We start from the raw sequence: 16,290 nt of genomic DNA, 5'->3' as shown, positions 1-16,290 counted from the left end.
TTACTCTGATGTACCAGTCATATTTTTGGTGCTGGATTATTTGTATCTTACTATAATGGTGTACAAAAATAATCAAAAATGGAACAATATACTACAATGGTGTTGAAAAGGAAGTTTAATTCAGGTCTTAGGAGTAACCATACAGTTAGTTTTAGATAATAAGTTCTTATTAAGATTAAATAATGGGATATCCAAGTTTAATTGATAAGAGTATTTCAAATAAAAAAATTAGGTAAATATAACATACCCTTTCTGCATTTAAAATTTTTCTTAACATATCATAACTTCATTAACCACGACCTTCTCTAAATTGGTTGTGGGAAAAAAAAAAATCACGATATATAAACACATGTCAGATTCTCAGTTATAACCAACACCTGAATTCCACGATATCACAAACGATGTCATACTGGCATCACAATTCACAATCGGAATTCTACTCGTACATCTTCTAAAACCAAATCACAAATTTGTATGCCACAATCCACACATCATAATCTAGAATTTGTGAATTTGAATTCTTGCAAACTTCAGGAAATTAAGGTTCCTGTTTTTTTAATAGGACATAAAAAAAAACAGAAAATTTTAGGGAGAAAAAATAAACAGAAACAGAGGCAGAGAGAATACAAACAGTATTTTTCTGACAAAAAAAACCTCCAATGTGCTAAGCACCAAGCCACCAATACCCCCAAAATCTCTCTGTAAAAACCCTAACTCGCATTGCAGAAAATTCCGACCCTAATTTTCTCTCTCCTCATCATCGGCGGCTCCGATGAAGAGACCTTCGCCGGCGTCAATGGCGGATTCGCCGGACTTTCCTCCACCTGCACCGCCAAATCATCGGATGAAGAAAACGAGGGAGTTGCCCAATTTGTCTGATTGCAATTGCTGTAATCGTCACATCAATAGTACAAACCCTAAAAATGGCCTTCAAATCCTTGCTAGTGAGTGGCGAATCGTTCTTCTTTGTAAATGTTGCTATAGTCTCGTTGAATCGTCGCAATATTGTTCTTATTGTTTAACTAGGGTTTCATCTTCATCAATGGAGTCGTTTCATGAGTGCAAGAGATGTCGACGTAGGGTTCATAAGGCGTGCGCTTCGATGTTTCCTTTTGGTTCAGGTAATGGTAATAATTGTTGTGATGATTTTTCGGTTTGTTTTGATTGTTGGGTTCCGAAATTGATTGAGAATGATTATAAAGCTAGGGTTCTTGGTAGTAAAATTAAGAGTAAAGTGGCGAAAACCGGGTGTGATTTGACGAATTCGTTGGGGAGTTCTGGGGTTTGTGATTCACAGGATATGGGGAGAGGTGAGGATGCTTTGAATGATGTTCATGTTGTTGCTCAGAAGAAGGTTGCCGTTGCCCTTGAGGCGAAGGAGAAGGCTTTTAACAAGGTGATGGATGCAACGAAGGCGATTGCTGTAGCGAGTAGAGCTGTGGGTTTGGTTAGTGTAGATAGGGGTGGTGATCAACAAGGTTCAGCGGTTGATGTGGATGCACAATTGGCTTTCAGGTTGCATAGAGCGATGAATAGCTCACCTAGGATATCGAGGAACTCGTGTTTGTTGAATACGCAATGTGAGGATGTGCCTGAGGTGGATGGTCTTGGATTGCAGGCAGCTATTGATCCAAGTTGCTCCAGCAAACCTAGCAATGCTGGAGGTGATGGGGAAAGTGGGTGTCCTGAAACTATACAAGCTTTTGAGCATAAGTGTGCTAGAATACAAGATGAGAAGCAAGATGGTGATCTAGATGGTTGCTTGATTACGTATAGCAGGAAGGGGCGAGCATCATTAGAAGCTAAGGGCAAGAAAGAACCTGATTCCTCTCAGAGAACGCGCTGTAGGCGGTGGTCATCAGGAGCTGTAAAGATCAAGGAGGAACATGACTGCCCTCTGAGGACATATAGGAGGAGGCTGTCAAAAGTTGAAAGGTGCAAATTGGAGCTTGGTTATTATACTTAGACATATAGCAGAAGGCACTCATCAATCCCACAATGTAAAGAAAACTTAATCCATAGCAGTTATAAGCTAGATAATGGGGCTCCGGCAATTGTTTTGAAGTGCTGTGAGGAATCACCAGCATTCACTACTGCTTCTTAGCATGGATTCATCTTTCTAAGCTCTGAAGGTCTGGCTTTTAGTCTTCCTACTTCCCAGCTCCTCCAGTACAGAGAAAATATTTTTTTATTGGTGAGAATCTTCATTTTGCTGTGTAATACATGATACTGCTTTTGTATGTAATTGAGATGTTTGCATCTTAAGCTTTGTATACAAAATCATGAGTTTTGGGTAGAAGTAGAAGGGAGGGGTTTTGGCGTCACGGGAAACGAAAAATTGTCTGTAAATTACTAGTTGCACCTGTGGTGTTTTCCCTTTATGCAAGGATCTTTTCCCTTTGCTTTTGTGTTTTATAGCTTATGTAAATGATGAGACATGCGGTTGATGGTTCCTATTTAGGGCACAGATTAGAGGAAGCCATAATTTCCATAAGGACACTGGGAGTTGTTTAGGAAGCCATAATTTAATGAAATCAGTGTTCTTAGTGGAAGTTGGACGGCTTCCAGCCTTGTTTGCACCCTTACTTGCCTCTATCCTACTTTCACTTGACCGGCTAAATTATGGACTATAGGAATGGATAGTGATTAATAAGTTGCGGACTAATTGACTATCTTTGTAGATTAGATGAAAACTGATTGAATATTGTTCTAGTTTGTATTTGATTGTCCTGATTAGTATTTTTTTTCCTAAGCAACTCGACTTTTGAGAAAACTAGATACTTCTAGATTGTTTGATCATCTTTTTATTTGGTATTTTATTTAGTGCTTTGCTTGTGAGTCAATATTTTGGAGGCACCTTGATAAGTTTTTATTCTGAGTATAATAGTGGTGCTTTCTTTCTCATAGACTGAGGATCAGTGGGTTATTTTGTAGTTTTCGTTTTGTAGATGTGATAGTTCTATTTCTTGCCTAGATACAACTTCTCTCAATCCTGTAGCTGTGACTTTTATTTCTTGTGTTAGCAGTTAGCACTCAATGGTTGATTTGTGTTAGTATGATGATTGCAAAGATAACCTTTACAAAAAAGATTTACATGTCATTGGATGTGAAAAATGGGGATAATAGGTACAATATAGTGTTCCTTTTCGTTTTTCTTTGGCACAAAATTAAGGCTGTTAGTTAATCACAAACCTCAGGGAGACATAGAAGAGCAAAAAAAAAAAAAGAAAGTGTCAGAGCTCACTATGATTGTCAAGAGATGGCTTTTGAAGAGTTACAAGCCTTTCATGGACCAAGCTTAGGCTGAGTGTCCGCTTTCAAATTGCATGTTAACCATCAAGATGAGGTTTTTTGTTTATAGTTTAGAGTTTAGATTGCATGCAACTGTATGCAAAATTTATACTACTGATCTTAGGCTGCAAGCATTTAATTATTTGAGGTATTTAGCCAATTTTGTGTGCTATGTGGCTATGTGCTGCAAAGGATTTGAGAGATTTGATATCATCTAGATCTGGCTGCCTGGCTCTTCTGAGTGGTCCGTTGGAGAAAGGACGCAGTGTTACTGAAACGCCAATAAAACTTAGATCTTCTATATAAAACAATCTAAGTTATTGTTTTTTTTAAAAAAAAATAAAAATTTGAGTAGGATGGAACTTGAAATTTATATCCATGACTAAAGAGTAAAGTGTGTTAGAAGATATCCCAATCAGAGAAAGAAGTTTGGGGATACCTTGGCGAATATCCCCTTTTAGGTCTTCACCTTTTATGAAAATATTTTGAAGAGCGCCACTAGTTGAGATGGAAATTTTGGGAGAAGATACAAGCCATTGCTTGAGAGACAGATTCTTAAGTATACCAACATTTATGAAGCTCCAACATATAAAATTGGGGTCATTTGGTATCAACCATTATTAAGATCTCGGAAAGGCCTTTCCTCCCATGTGCTTAAACATCTGGGAAAGGCCTTAAACTTCCCTTGATGAAGGTTTGTTCAGCAAGTTCAAGATGAGTAACTGGAATAACTTGAAGCTTTTTTTTTTTTTGGAGTTTTGGTGAAAATTTGGAGATTGACATTGACGGTTTAAGAGATAGTCCAATAGATTTGCTTATTTTAGATGGAGGCCACATCTGCATGTCATGCTACCCTTCTTACAATTCTATGGGCTTAATTACCACTGAGATATTAAAACACAAAACATTCTTATGCTATTGACAAATATTGAAATAACCAAAAAAAACCTTTTTGTTGGGTTCTTTGACACAGCGTTATCAAAATTCCACAATAAAAGCTGTTACAAGTTTACAAAAGTTGTGATACGCCTCATGGTGCTAATGCTGACAAGTTTGATTATCATGTACCAAAACTTGGGATTTATAGTGTAATAATCAATTTCTTTATGACTAGGGCGACACTTTTGAGTTGGGTGTTTGCAGTTGTGGTTGTGGAAGAGTAGAAAGGAAGGGGTGGTGGAATATTGAGTGATTTCCATACCTAGATCTAAAACAAACAATAAGACAAATTTGAAGTCTATCCTTTATTTTCCTCATGTTTCCCTTTCTTAAACTCTCTCTTTCCCCTTGAATCAAATGCGCCCTTATTTTCTTTCTCCTATGCTGCAGTTCCTAGCATCTGTCTTTTTAGGCTCACCTTTCTGTCAGGATTTGTGGCCTGGCAGCTATCAGCTATCAATTTTGTTTGGATGTGGTAAAAGAAATGCTGAGTAAGGCGGAGAAAGGAGGAACAAACAACTAGTTTCTTTTGCTTTTTCTTGCGAAGAATCATTTTTCACTCTTTGATTAAGAAACTATTTTGTTAGTGTTGACAAATCAGTCACTATTCTGTAGAGATTAGTTGAACTGCCTACTGATTTATTGATTACAATCTATATTAGTCAGTTGACCTTTCAAACTGACAAATAGGCGATATTGCAATAATCTCAAGGATCTGAATGGTTTCTTTCTCATTGTTATCGTTTGAGCTTTTGTGCCACTCCTCTTTCAGCTTGAAAGCATTCTGTGGCTAAGTATTATTGCTATCATCTGGGTTTTTGTGTTCTCTCCTGCTGAAGCTTGCTTAGATCGTTATGAATAGGATCTCTCTGTTACCCACAATACAATGTAGGCTTCCTAATAGCATTGTGTTAATCTTTGTGTATGTGCTGTGATACCTGTTGAATGTGCAAATGGTTATATATGTTAAAATATGCAGAATAAAGTGAAAGGAATGGATCACTGTATTTGATAGAATACTGGCATGGGTTGTTGTTATAAAGTGTATACTGTTTCCAGATGATATTGTTTTGGTGGGTGCGTTTAAAGCAAATGTCAGTGATAAGTCGGAACTTTGGAGACAAAATTTGGAAAGCAAGATTGATACTTTACCAATTATTAGGTAGGGAAGTTTTATCCTGAAGATAGGAGTTATCAATTGAGATATTTACCGAATTAAGTCTAGATGGATAGAAAAGAGGGGGGAGGGGGGGTGGAAGAGTGTCTGAACACTATGCAATTTCAATATTCCTCTGAATATATGAAGAAAATATTATAGGATTGGTGTTTGTTGATCAGCTCAAAGTGTTGGGCTTATAAAAATAGCATGTTTGCGTGACAATTGTGGTGATTTTGCTTTGTCCAATATCAACGTCAGGAGGCTCCACTTTGTAGGATGACGAGTTGGAAAGTTGAAGGTATTAGTTGTAGCCGATGGAGACCAAAGATCGATTTGAATGGAAGGGATAAAAAGAGGTGTGCAAAACTAGGCCCTTTAAGTTCATAGCATTGGATTGGGGTGGGTGGAGAGAAGGATCCACATGAACAATTCATGGGGATGACATCTTTGTCCATGTAGCCAAACCCATCCTTTTGGCATTACGGCTATAATGTTGTTGTTTATGGTTAGAGGTGCCACATGACTAATTTTACAGTGTACTAGATTGTCCATATGCTGACGAAGGAATTTCATTCTTGGATTGTAATTTCTATGTAATCCTACAATTTTTGTGGTGTAATTTTTCTTCCATTCTTTAATTTGTTTCATTGTATGCCCTTGTATGTGTCTCTGGCTTGAGTTGGTATTCCTTCACTAGCATAAATACATAGAGATTTATTATTTCTTGTAGAGAGATGCTAAGCTGAAAGACGGGATAATTGTAGACCATGTTCTAGCATAAATCAACACTCATAAGCATCCAAGCGTACTCATTTCTCATTGGTGTGTTGTCAATCATGTCATTGCGAGGTAATACTTGTGTTGTGGTACTCTTATTCTACATCTTTTTATCTTAAAATGGCCCAGCTTGATAGGGTTTAACGTCCTTATACAATTCATATTCTATCTTGCTGATCTTAGATACAGCCAAGATTTTTGTGTCAAACATTCAACAAGACGCAAAGTCGGATTTCTCTTTACATAAAGGTGTGTTATAGCTGCTAAACTGCCCTGTACTTCAATGGAACATGTGTGTTTAAATTTGTTATACTTTCTTCATACCTTTAATATTTCAACATGGAGGGGAATTACACATCCCAAACTCCCTAAGCACAGTTTAAACCTTTAGTATCTTAAATTATATAACAGTAAACATCTTTAAAAAAAAAAATAGTTAATATATGTGTAAGTATATATTAAGTCGAATCTAACAAGATCCAACTTGAATATATATTTTCCTTGACTGTAAATCATAATGTGGTTGAAGAGAAGTGTGCGAATAGTGTCAAAAATGTGAACGTTGCAATATTTAAAGAACGGAGAAGTATAAATTTATCTTTGATAGATTAATTACTGGCTTTGGAGAGTGATGCTGGCTAATAGCACCATTGCTCAATAATAACTTTGGTCATATTAGTATTGCAGGAGATTTTGTCTTCAGCTCTAACTCCACATAGAAAACGTGAATAATGCTGACTAATAGCGCTGTTGCTCAATAATAACTTTGGTCATATCCCTGTATCGCCAGTCCTGCTCTCCTACATCCTGTCATCTTTTATCTGCATTGTGTCCTTCCTGATTTTCCATCTGGGAGAGCTTACTATGGCAAGATGGACAATCAGCCTCTTCTTCTTTAAATTCACCCCTGCTTTTGGTGGTAATATAGAGATTCGATACTAGTGTCTTTGAATCTCTTTTGATGAAATTTTGCTTTTAGATTTTAGGTGACTGCTACCTTGGTGGAGATCCTATGTAGATTGTGTGCTTGTATAATGGGGTAGGAGTTTGAGAAAACATATTTCTAGAGGAAGTGTTGTGGTGGGTTGGCGGATGTGAAGGCTCTTCAGATAACCATTCATATCCTGCTTTTATGTCAAAAAGTCTACAAGATTAGTGCTGAATAAATGCTATTTAGGTTTCTTTTCTTAATAGGAGAAATTCTTTAAATAATGATGACAATGTACAAATGAAAGGACAAGGACTTCAAAAGCCAATGTGAAATTATTGCATTCGAAATGATGAAGTACTCCATATATTGAAGATTGTATTGTCTTTTTTTTTTTTTTTTTTTTTTTAGGTGTGTGATTTGAGATCCTGTCTTCAAAAGGCCTGAAGACTCCATAATTGAGGAGTGCAAACAGAGATAAAGGAGATCAAGTGGAGAGCATTATATCTTTTAGGGTATTTGAGGATTGAGATTATGTAGTAACCAAACGATTCTAGATGAACAAATCCTTGTTGAGTTGGAAATTATTGATACATCAGGTCCTCTGGCAGTTTTAGTAGTTTTTTTTTTTTGGGGCGGATGGGGGTGGGACTCTTGGCACTTTTTCTTTGAAGTCGGAAGCCGCAATCAGCCTTCTATTTTTTCCCCCCTTAATTTCAGTGCAATTGTACTGGGATGGAAGGAGTACTTCTCTAGGGCTGTAAGAGATGCCACAAATATCGATCTATTACCGACTGGTTTTTCCCTGTGGACTATATGTAGAAGAAAGTTTTTCTTGAATGGTAAGCTGCTTCACATCATTCTGCACTTGTGGTCCACTATTGTGATGTTTGCTGGGTTAGGTCAAGTTCTTTCCTTGTTAATCCATCTTTTTGCTTCATCTCCTTTAAGCATCTTGACTTTAGTTAGAAATCTTGGAATAGTTGCCAAAGAGAAGCTTGGATCAGGAATTGCACCGGTCATTGAAAGATGCCGAGTTGGGTATTTTTCTTTGTCAAACACCCTCTATTTTAGATGACCCAAATAACTGACTAGTTTCTTAATTAGCTATACTCAGACTTTACTTTCTCAGACCTTTTTACTTCCATGGGTTTCTTAAGTGCAAGTCATTTCCCGTTATGATGTGTGTCGGAATATGTTATATGTAGAAATCCATTTCTTCTGAATAATATCCTCCACAGCCTGATTGATGATTGCCTTGGATGTTGCTGGCTGCTTGTTTCTGGCTCTCCTGGAGTTTTAAACCCAGTTTTTATTTTCCAGGGTCGTTCAAGCTTTTTCTGGATTCTCATAAGAAGTGTCAGGGCTAAGTTGCAGGCAAATTTTGGGAAGCTGGCTTTGCATACCATAAGGCTACCAGAGAAGTTTGAGAATTAGTGGAGCAATGTATTCTGTAGATTGGCATAGAGTTCTCACAAGTCACAACATAGGGGTTTAAGGGTTTTCATGTATGTGATACTTTGAGTAAGATATGAGCAGAATCTGATTCTTTGTCTTAACATGCAACATACCTGTGATGGCATTGTAAATTTTTGGAGTAGATATTGAACAAATTATTTTCCTAGTGGAAAATGCTTATGTTGTATATAAATTTTATTTTGAGTGCCTCGTTGCAAGAAAAGGGATTCCCTTACCCGTTGCAAGAATAGGGACTCCCTTACCTTCTCCCTTTTCTCAAGTGTGACCTAGGAAACAAAGAATGTAACTAGTTGGCTGACTTATAAGAAGTGAGTTTCAAAAAAAAAAAAAAAAAAAAAAAAAAATTGACTTATAAGAAGTGTTGGTCAGTATATATATATATATATATATATATATATATTTATTTTTTTTTGTAGTATCATATAAATGCCAGAGTATAATGACATTATGGGGACAGGTTATCAAGATGCTCATAATTCTCCCTCCTCACATAAAAGACTTGAGCATACTTTGTACAAGATTGCATTTTTAGTTAATAAAGATGAAAAAGGAGGTAAAAATGTGAGAGAAACCTAAAGAAGAAATCAAATTCTTGCTCAGACCCAATAATCTGCATATAAGTCAATTGTTCACCATGACTTTTTAGTAAGAAGATTTCTGCTTATATCACGCGTGTTCCTTAGTAAACTCCCTCCTTGGTTGGGTCGGCGCGGGTCTTCACTTAAACGATAAAACTTACTATAGAAATAGTGTTATACTACGTACTTCTTTATGTGACATCCGAAGTTGGTTTATGTTAACCTAGCTATGTGAAGGGATAATTTATTACAAAGTACTCTGTATAGTTTTTTCAAGAGGGGAATGTGTGTCTTTGCCACATGTGCACAGGTTGGAAAGTTGGAAGACAATTTAATAAAACGAAATCCTTTAGTAATTGCTGATTGAATTTGATATAACATGCTTCGTAGGAATTTAGCTGGGGATGTTTTTCAATAACTGACTTCCTAAACACAATCTTATTTGAAGGCTATGCTGCCAGCCTGTTTATGTCACAACTACTGCGTGGATTTTGCTGCTGCTTTCGTCTTCAGATTGTTGCATATCAATTTTACAGGTTAGTCCTAATTGTTTCTCATTTTCTTCACAATAAAATATTTTAATTGTCTTATTAAATGTTTCCATTTTCTTCACATTAACATATTATATTATGTTAAGAGTATTTTATATACAAATACTTTCTATGGCCAGAGTCAATTATCGTGTTGATAGTTTGAACCGGTTATGTGATAAATATTGATCGTGTAATTTGAACTGGTCATGTAATATATAATTTTAGAGTTTTCAGACGTATGAACTATTATAGATCTTGGGGTAGGCTATTATTGTCTTTTACAAAGTTGGTAAGCCCACTTCCATAATTTGTCTTCGTGTTCATAGGCCATACCATTTTAATCAATAGTAAAAAAATTGATATCCAATCATTTTGGTCCAGAAATATACTTTCTAGGAAACTTTCAGGAAATTTCCTTTTTTAATCCTAATGTCCTACCCATTTGGTCTATTGATATTCCTAAACTAATACTCATATAAAGTCTTAATATATAATAATACTTCCTATAAAGTTTAAAAAAAAAAAAAACTTATACTTGTATAATAGAGTATCAATGATCTAACATAAAATACATAAAGCTTATTGTATAAAGGATTCCTTTTTCCCACCTAAAGATAATAAAAAAGAAAAGAATCCTTTTCTTTAACCCCCCAAGTCAGAATTACAGTTGGGTCAATAGCTCAATACTGTATTATTTTGCCCTTCATTGTATAACAAGAAAAGAACATATGAAAAATCCTTAAAGAAGCAAAAACAATGTCACCATAACAATTTATTCCAATGTAGGCAATACATATTTTCATCTAACAAGTCAAGAAATCCCAACAGAATCATTTTAATTATTTTTTATTTTTTATAAAGTGCTTGTTTTTTAGCATTAGTATAAATAAGACTTTACAACTATTTCAACGACCCTTGATAATAATCCCAACTGTAGAAACTAATATCTGATTGTGTTCGAAAACGTGAAGATAATGAGAAGATGGTCAATAGAGATGTTATGGTGGTTTGTGTTGCTCTTTCTGAGCACAACATCAATGTTAGAGTGTAGTTTCAATGGTAATGAAAGACAACCTTATTATTATTATAGAGGTCGTCCAATGCTTTTAGGAGCAAGTTCTTCATCCAATTCTCTTCATCGGAGGGTTTCTTCTATTGTTCTTCCTATGTATGGAAACGTCTATCCTCGAGGGTAATTCTCGTTCGATTTCTCTTTATCTTCTTCTTTTGTTTTCATTGAGTTTGGGTGCTGTTAGAGAACTAGCTCGATTAAAATGGTTGAACTGATGGTTGGAGACTCGATCGATAGTTTAGTCTTTATTAAGCATTTGTTGGTTGTTAAGGTTGATAAGTGTTTAAAGTCTGTTTTCATTGAGATTCTGCTGAAATTGCTGGTATTTGTATAGTAGAAGCTTGGTGAAATTGAGAAACTTGCATTGATAGTTTCAGAGGTTAGTTATTACTTATTAGAATGTGGGCGTAATGTGTGATCTGTGTTGCTTGGTGTAACAGATAAGGATCAGATATAATCTATGTAATCTGGTGGACTGTTTTCTGGAAATTCTGTTTATGGTCTAATATGATGTGTCCAATTGTCATATTAAGTACCCTTTAACCGAAATTAATGGTCACATATATCATTCTGGGATGTTCAAAAAAGTGATAATCTTTTCCTAAAAAACTGATGGATTGTGCTTGGGTTTTAATGTATATTCCCATTTGGAATAAATGGCGGATAGAAATTGGGAGGGATACAGCTATTGTCAAGGTAATTTAAGATCATATTGAATCCTTGAATGTGACAAATTGAGATAATGTGACAACTACACCAACAGAGGAGTAGTTTGATTTTCTATCAACTGGTTTTGGGTTGATAGTTGATATAATCTAGTCAGACATTGTCCACTTTGATATGCAAATTGTGCCCGTGATAGATTATCATTCTAAAAATCTGGGCAATATTCTACTAGTCTTTTCAGAGTTCAGACACACTGAGTAGTAAAATTCATGTAATTGGGTGCATCTCATGGTATGTACTCATTGATATATCCTTTAATCTTTCTTGCAGATCATGGGGAGGAAAAAAAAAAAGGGGGGGGGGGGGGGGGGGACTTTAGTTTTTTCTCTGAGTTTTGTCAATTTGATGTAGGCTGCGAATGTCATATGCTCCTAGATGGTGACCATTGTTTTGTTGCTGACTAATAGCACAATGATCTCTGAATTCATAGTATAGGTTCATGAAGTTAAATATCTATTGTTATCTTTTAAGAATTTAGTCTCTCAAGTATTTCAGTAATTGCATTGCAGATTTTACTATGTACCAGTCCTGGTAGGAAATCCTCCAAGACCCTACTTTCTTGATCCTGATACAGGCAGTGATCTCACTTGGCTCCAATGTGATGCACCCTGTGTCCGATGTACCAGGGTAAGTGGCAATTTTAGTTTTCTCAAATTGATTGATTTGTGATTATTTCTGCATTTAACAATATACTCTATTCTCTCATTGATTTTATCTTATCTACTTTAAGTAAACATACTGTGATTCAAATCATAGGAATGGGGTTTTTTCGGTCTGGTGACTTTGTCAAACTCCAAAGTATAGTCTCATGCTTTTACTGACTATTACTTGTGTTTGAAAATTAACTGCAGGCTCCTCATCCCCTTTATAAACCCAGCACTGACCTAGTAGCTTCGAGAGATCCCCTCTGTGCTGCGGTGCAACCTGAATACTACAAATGTGAAAGCCCTGAGCAATGTGATTATGAGGTTGAGTATGCAGATGGTGGTTCTTCTCTTGGTGTTCTTTTAAGAGATGAAATGCATTTTAACCTCACAAACGGAGACAGACAAAGCCCTCGTCTAGGAATTGGGTTAGTTCTTTAATGTGTGTGCCTGCTTTGTGTAAATTTGTTTAAATGGTTAGTTTGGTGTAACGATTTTTACTAAATTTGCAGATGTGGTTATGATCAAATCCCTGGCTCATCTCACCATCCCTTGGATGGGGTACTTGGCCTTGGCAAGGGGAAAGTCAGCATTGTTTCACAACTCAGTGATCAGGGTTTGACCAAGAATGTTGTCGGTCACTGCTTAAGTGGGCGAGGGGGAGGTTATATCTTCTTTGGAGATCATTTATATGATTCTTCACGATTGGTTTGGACAAATACTACTCAGGGTCACTCGTAAGACCATTTTCACCTTTTCGGTATTGTTAAACTTTGGTTTTATTTATGGTTGCCCCATGTTGAAAAACAATGTTTGTTTCCAGGAAACACTACTCACCTGGATTTGCTGAGCTCATTTATGGTCGGAGAGCAACTGGAGTTGAAAATCTTCTGGTGATTTTCGACAGTGGGAGTTCCTACACGTATTTAGCTTCTCAAGCTTACAACACCCTAGTTTCCCTGGTGAGAATCTTGAAAAAGAAAACAAAGCCATAAACTCTATTTATTATTGTATTGTTTTGTAGAATAAGGCTTTGTTGAGTTTGTTCTAAACAAGATTAGTTAAGGAACAATGAGTTCAGATAGGTGCTACCAAGTTTATTTACACTGTTAGTACTTACATTCAAAATTTCAAATTAGGGCCGATTATTTCAAATAAGTAGAATGCAGATGAAAAGAACAATGCCTTAGTAATTACAAGTTTTGTTAGTTTTTAAGAAATAATAATTGCTTTGCAGTTGATGAGAGATTTACATAGAACGTCTCTGAAAGATGCGACTGATGATGACACACTTCCTGTATGCTGGAAAGGTAAAAAACCTTTCAAGAGTATCCGTGATGTTAAAAAATACTTCAAGCCTTTGGCTTTAAGCTTTGGAGATGGAGGCAGATATGCTGCTCATTACGAATTCCCTCCTGAGAACTATCTCATTATCTCAGTAAGCGCCTTCAGACTGTCATTTTCTTCTGCACCCCTTTCTAAATTCCTGACAGTATCTAATACAGCAACTGTTTTTCCTTATGCTAGATAAAAGGCAACGCCTGTTTGGGAATTCTAAACGGTACTGAAGTAGGACTACGAAATTACAACATCATTGGAGGTAAAGATTGCTACAACATAATCCTTGTTTAGATCGCCTTTTTTAGCTGTTAAGTAGTTTCTTGACTGTTATCTTTCCTGTTACAGATATATCGATGCAAGATAAGATGGTGGTCTATGATAACGAGAAAAATAAGATCGGATGGGGACCGGCTAACTGTGAAAAACTTCCTAGGGGATTGGCAGCATCGTTATGAAGGTTGTTCGAGTAGATGTCAATTGTTAGATCTGTAAGTATACTGAATAATATACAAGGCGGGCCATAGAAGTTGTAAGTAGGCAGATACTTGTCATGTACATTAGGGTCATAATATAAACATTATTGTTGGGCTTCAACACTTTAATATGAGTCCATAATCGTGATTAAGATTTAAGAGAGACAAGGAACAAACATCAATTAATTATGTAATTAACCTTTTCCCTCTACTTCAGAACAAAAGGGCATAACTTTTTGAAGACAGATAATTTTACAATTGGATGCACTAATTAGTGGGTGTAATTTGCTCGGTTGGCATAAAAAATTTCAAGATGTAGTCCTCTTTATGTAAGTGGAACTTTCGCTTCTTATAATCAACCAATTAGTAACATTCTATCGTAGACTTTCAATTAAAATGGTTGCTAAAGACAGTCATTTTACGCGTTTTGTACTGTGTTACAAACCGATGTATTAATCAAAACTATACATTAGCATGTAGTTCTCGAATAAAATGTATGAATGGATTAGTAAAAATACAGTTAGATGACTCATGAAACGATCACATTGTTGGACTATAATGCATCAAACTTATTACATCTATATTAATTCAAACCTGATTACAGTACAAGGCTGGTGAATTATTTCATAAGATGTATTAGTGGATAAGCTCGTTTTATTGAATTAGCTTTTAATTATCTTGTGAATATGATTTATAATGATGTATGTTTGACTCTTAGAAGTTGGAAGGAGTTGAGTTTACATTGTCAAAGAGTTGGACGAAGGCCCAAACGTGCAAAGTTGGCTAGTTTTAGTTACTTTTGCCTTTTTGACTCTCATAATTTGCCATCAAAGCTCCATTTTCACACTCCACTATTAATGCTGGGACGAATGTCTAATATTTTTTGCATATTTTTCTCAACTTAATGAAATTTTTTATTTTGATTCAATTTGGTTCTATTAAGATATAGTCATTATCCCTATTGGTTAACGGATAAATATACTATGAAAAACATACTTATATCAGCTATATAAATTTTTGCATCCAATTGAGATCACGATAATATCAACTTAAGTCAACTTTGTTTCAACTAGCTTTTGCTATAATTTGAATTTGGTTCATGTAATTTAGATCAGTAATCAAACACGAGTCAATTGTGACAAAAATAATCAAACTCAAGTACATATATTGGCAACTATTTTCATTTAATTTGTCATTATAGATTTCTTTTCACTACAATTGATTGTATGATATGTATTCTGCCTAATTACATACAATGATACAAGTACTTTACAGAGTGACATTACTAAAACATAGATCAATGATGACTTAGTATGAAGTCAAATAAATTTTCAAAAGTTATTTGTAAAAGTATATCAAATATATTTTGACTATCATCTTAAATTTATAAGAATATCTGTTTCGGTTGAAAACAATGGGACCTTGCCGAAGGTCCGTTGAAATGGAGAAGACTGGATTCGATCCAAGTTGTGTTGGGCCGAAGGTTTCCTGCACAGTGAACACACGTAAACTAGCCTCGGGGGTGTTTCCGAGGAAGGCCCCTCCGATGCTAAAGTCAGTACAATGTGTAAAAAGGAAGACACTATGCAAGAGAGTTTGTAGCTTGAGGCTTTTTTGGAGTATTTCTGAATGCAAGAATGAGCATACGAATTGGAATAATCAGTGTATGAGATAATGTATGTGATAATGTATGTGATAATGTATGTGATGTCCTCTTGAATGTGTTAATATGAGGGCTTTTATACCTCATCATACTTGGAGAGGTTGGGCTTTAGCCCAATTGGCTTACTTTGTGGGCTGACTTTTGACTTTTGAGCAATTGGAGAGTTGAACCTTGACCTTGGGCTTTTAATTGGATCATTTAGTGCTCAGGCCCAATTTTGACTAAATTGGACCCAAACAACTTGCCCCCCAGACCCGATTTGGAAGAATGACGGGTCGGGTTTGATTTAACTCAGAAAAGGAGGGAAGTAAATGATTTAATTGATCCAAAAATTTGAATTTAAACCGTAATTAATGAGATAACAACGGTTAATGATTTGCGGAAGTTGGACGGATAATGGGCGGTTTAATCACAAGACATGTGTTTAATGGTTACTTAGTGGGTACTTAAGAGAAATTAAAGCACAGACTCTTCGTATCCCGTACCTGGAGATATAAACAGAGGCGCGTCATTCTCCTCACTTATTCACCAACACAAACCCAGAATTCTTCGAGAGAGAAACCAAGAACCCGCATCAAAACTTCGCAAATTCCCCCGAGCATTGAGCTTAGAAACTGAGACTTGCCACTACGAACTCGTAAATCGGCAACTTTCGCTTCAGATTAAGGTAAATTCCTTTGATTTCAG

At 35.9% G+C, this 16,290-nt stretch overlaps 2 protein-coding genes across 5 annotated transcripts; both read left to right on the top strand.

Annotated features, from left to right (window-relative positions):
• The first annotated feature begins 199 nt into the window (after positions 1 to 199).
• Positions 200 to 8,718, top strand: LOC110736641. Of its 4 annotated transcripts, XM_021916913.1 has the most exons (5): positions 200 to 2,194; positions 6,120 to 6,238; positions 6,350 to 6,415; positions 7,506 to 7,936; positions 8,418 to 8,718. In XM_021916913.1, the coding sequence occupies exon 1, from the start codon at positions 773 to 775 to the stop codon at positions 1,964 to 1,966; it is 1,194 nt and encodes a 397-aa protein (XP_021772605.1). In that variant the 5' UTR covers positions 200 to 772; the 3' UTR covers positions 1,967 to 2,194; positions 6,120 to 6,238; positions 6,350 to 6,415; positions 7,506 to 7,936; positions 8,418 to 8,718. The 4 variants fall into 4 exon arrangements, with proteins under 4 accessions (XP_021772605.1, XP_021772606.1, XP_021772607.1 ...); XM_021916914.1 differs by lacking the exon at positions 7,506 to 7,936; XM_021916915.1 differs by lacking the exons at positions 6,120 to 6,238; positions 6,350 to 6,415.
• A 1,745-nt stretch (positions 8,719 to 10,463) lies between these two features.
• LOC110736640 (aspartic proteinase Asp1-like) lies at positions 10,464 to 14,290 on the top strand. Its single transcript, XM_021916912.1, has 8 exons — positions 10,464 to 10,876; positions 11,992 to 12,109; positions 12,334 to 12,554; positions 12,639 to 12,863; positions 12,950 to 13,088; positions 13,364 to 13,564; positions 13,654 to 13,726; positions 13,813 to 14,290. The coding sequence occupies exons 1-8, from the start codon at positions 10,659 to 10,661 to the stop codon at positions 13,920 to 13,922; spliced, it is 1,305 nt and encodes a 434-aa protein (XP_021772604.1). The 5' UTR covers positions 10,464 to 10,658; the 3' UTR covers positions 13,923 to 14,290.
• The last annotated feature ends 2,000 nt before the right edge of the window (positions 14,291 to 16,290 follow it).

This window comes from Chenopodium quinoa, unplaced genomic scaffold (genome assembly GCF_001683475.1).
Source record: "Chenopodium quinoa cultivar QQ74 unplaced genomic scaffold, ASM168347v1, whole genome shotgun sequence".
NCBI lineage: Eukaryota > Viridiplantae > Streptophyta > Magnoliopsida > Caryophyllales > Amaranthaceae > Chenopodium > Chenopodium quinoa.
The sequence above is the reverse complement of the archived record's forward strand: the minus strand, read 5'-3'. Positions and strand labels throughout refer to the sequence as shown.

Bases quoted from the DNA above. Each gene is read 5' to 3' on its own strand.
- LOC110736640 (XM_021916912.1), top strand. From the start codon at position 10,659: ATGAGAAGATGGTCAATAGAGATGTTATGGTGGTTTGTGTTGCTCTTT. The intron at 10,877-11,991 runs GTAATTCTCGTT...ATTGCATTGCAG, and splicing joins GGAAACGTCTATCCTCGAGG to ATTTTACTATGTACCAGTCC. The intron at 12,110-12,333 runs GTAAGTGGCAAT...AATTAACTGCAG, and splicing joins CCTGTGTCCGATGTACCAGG to GCTCCTCATCCCCTTTATAA.
- LOC110736641 (XM_021916916.1), top strand. From the start codon at position 773: ATGAAGAGACCTTCGCCGGCGTCAATGGCGGATTCGCCGGACTTTCCT.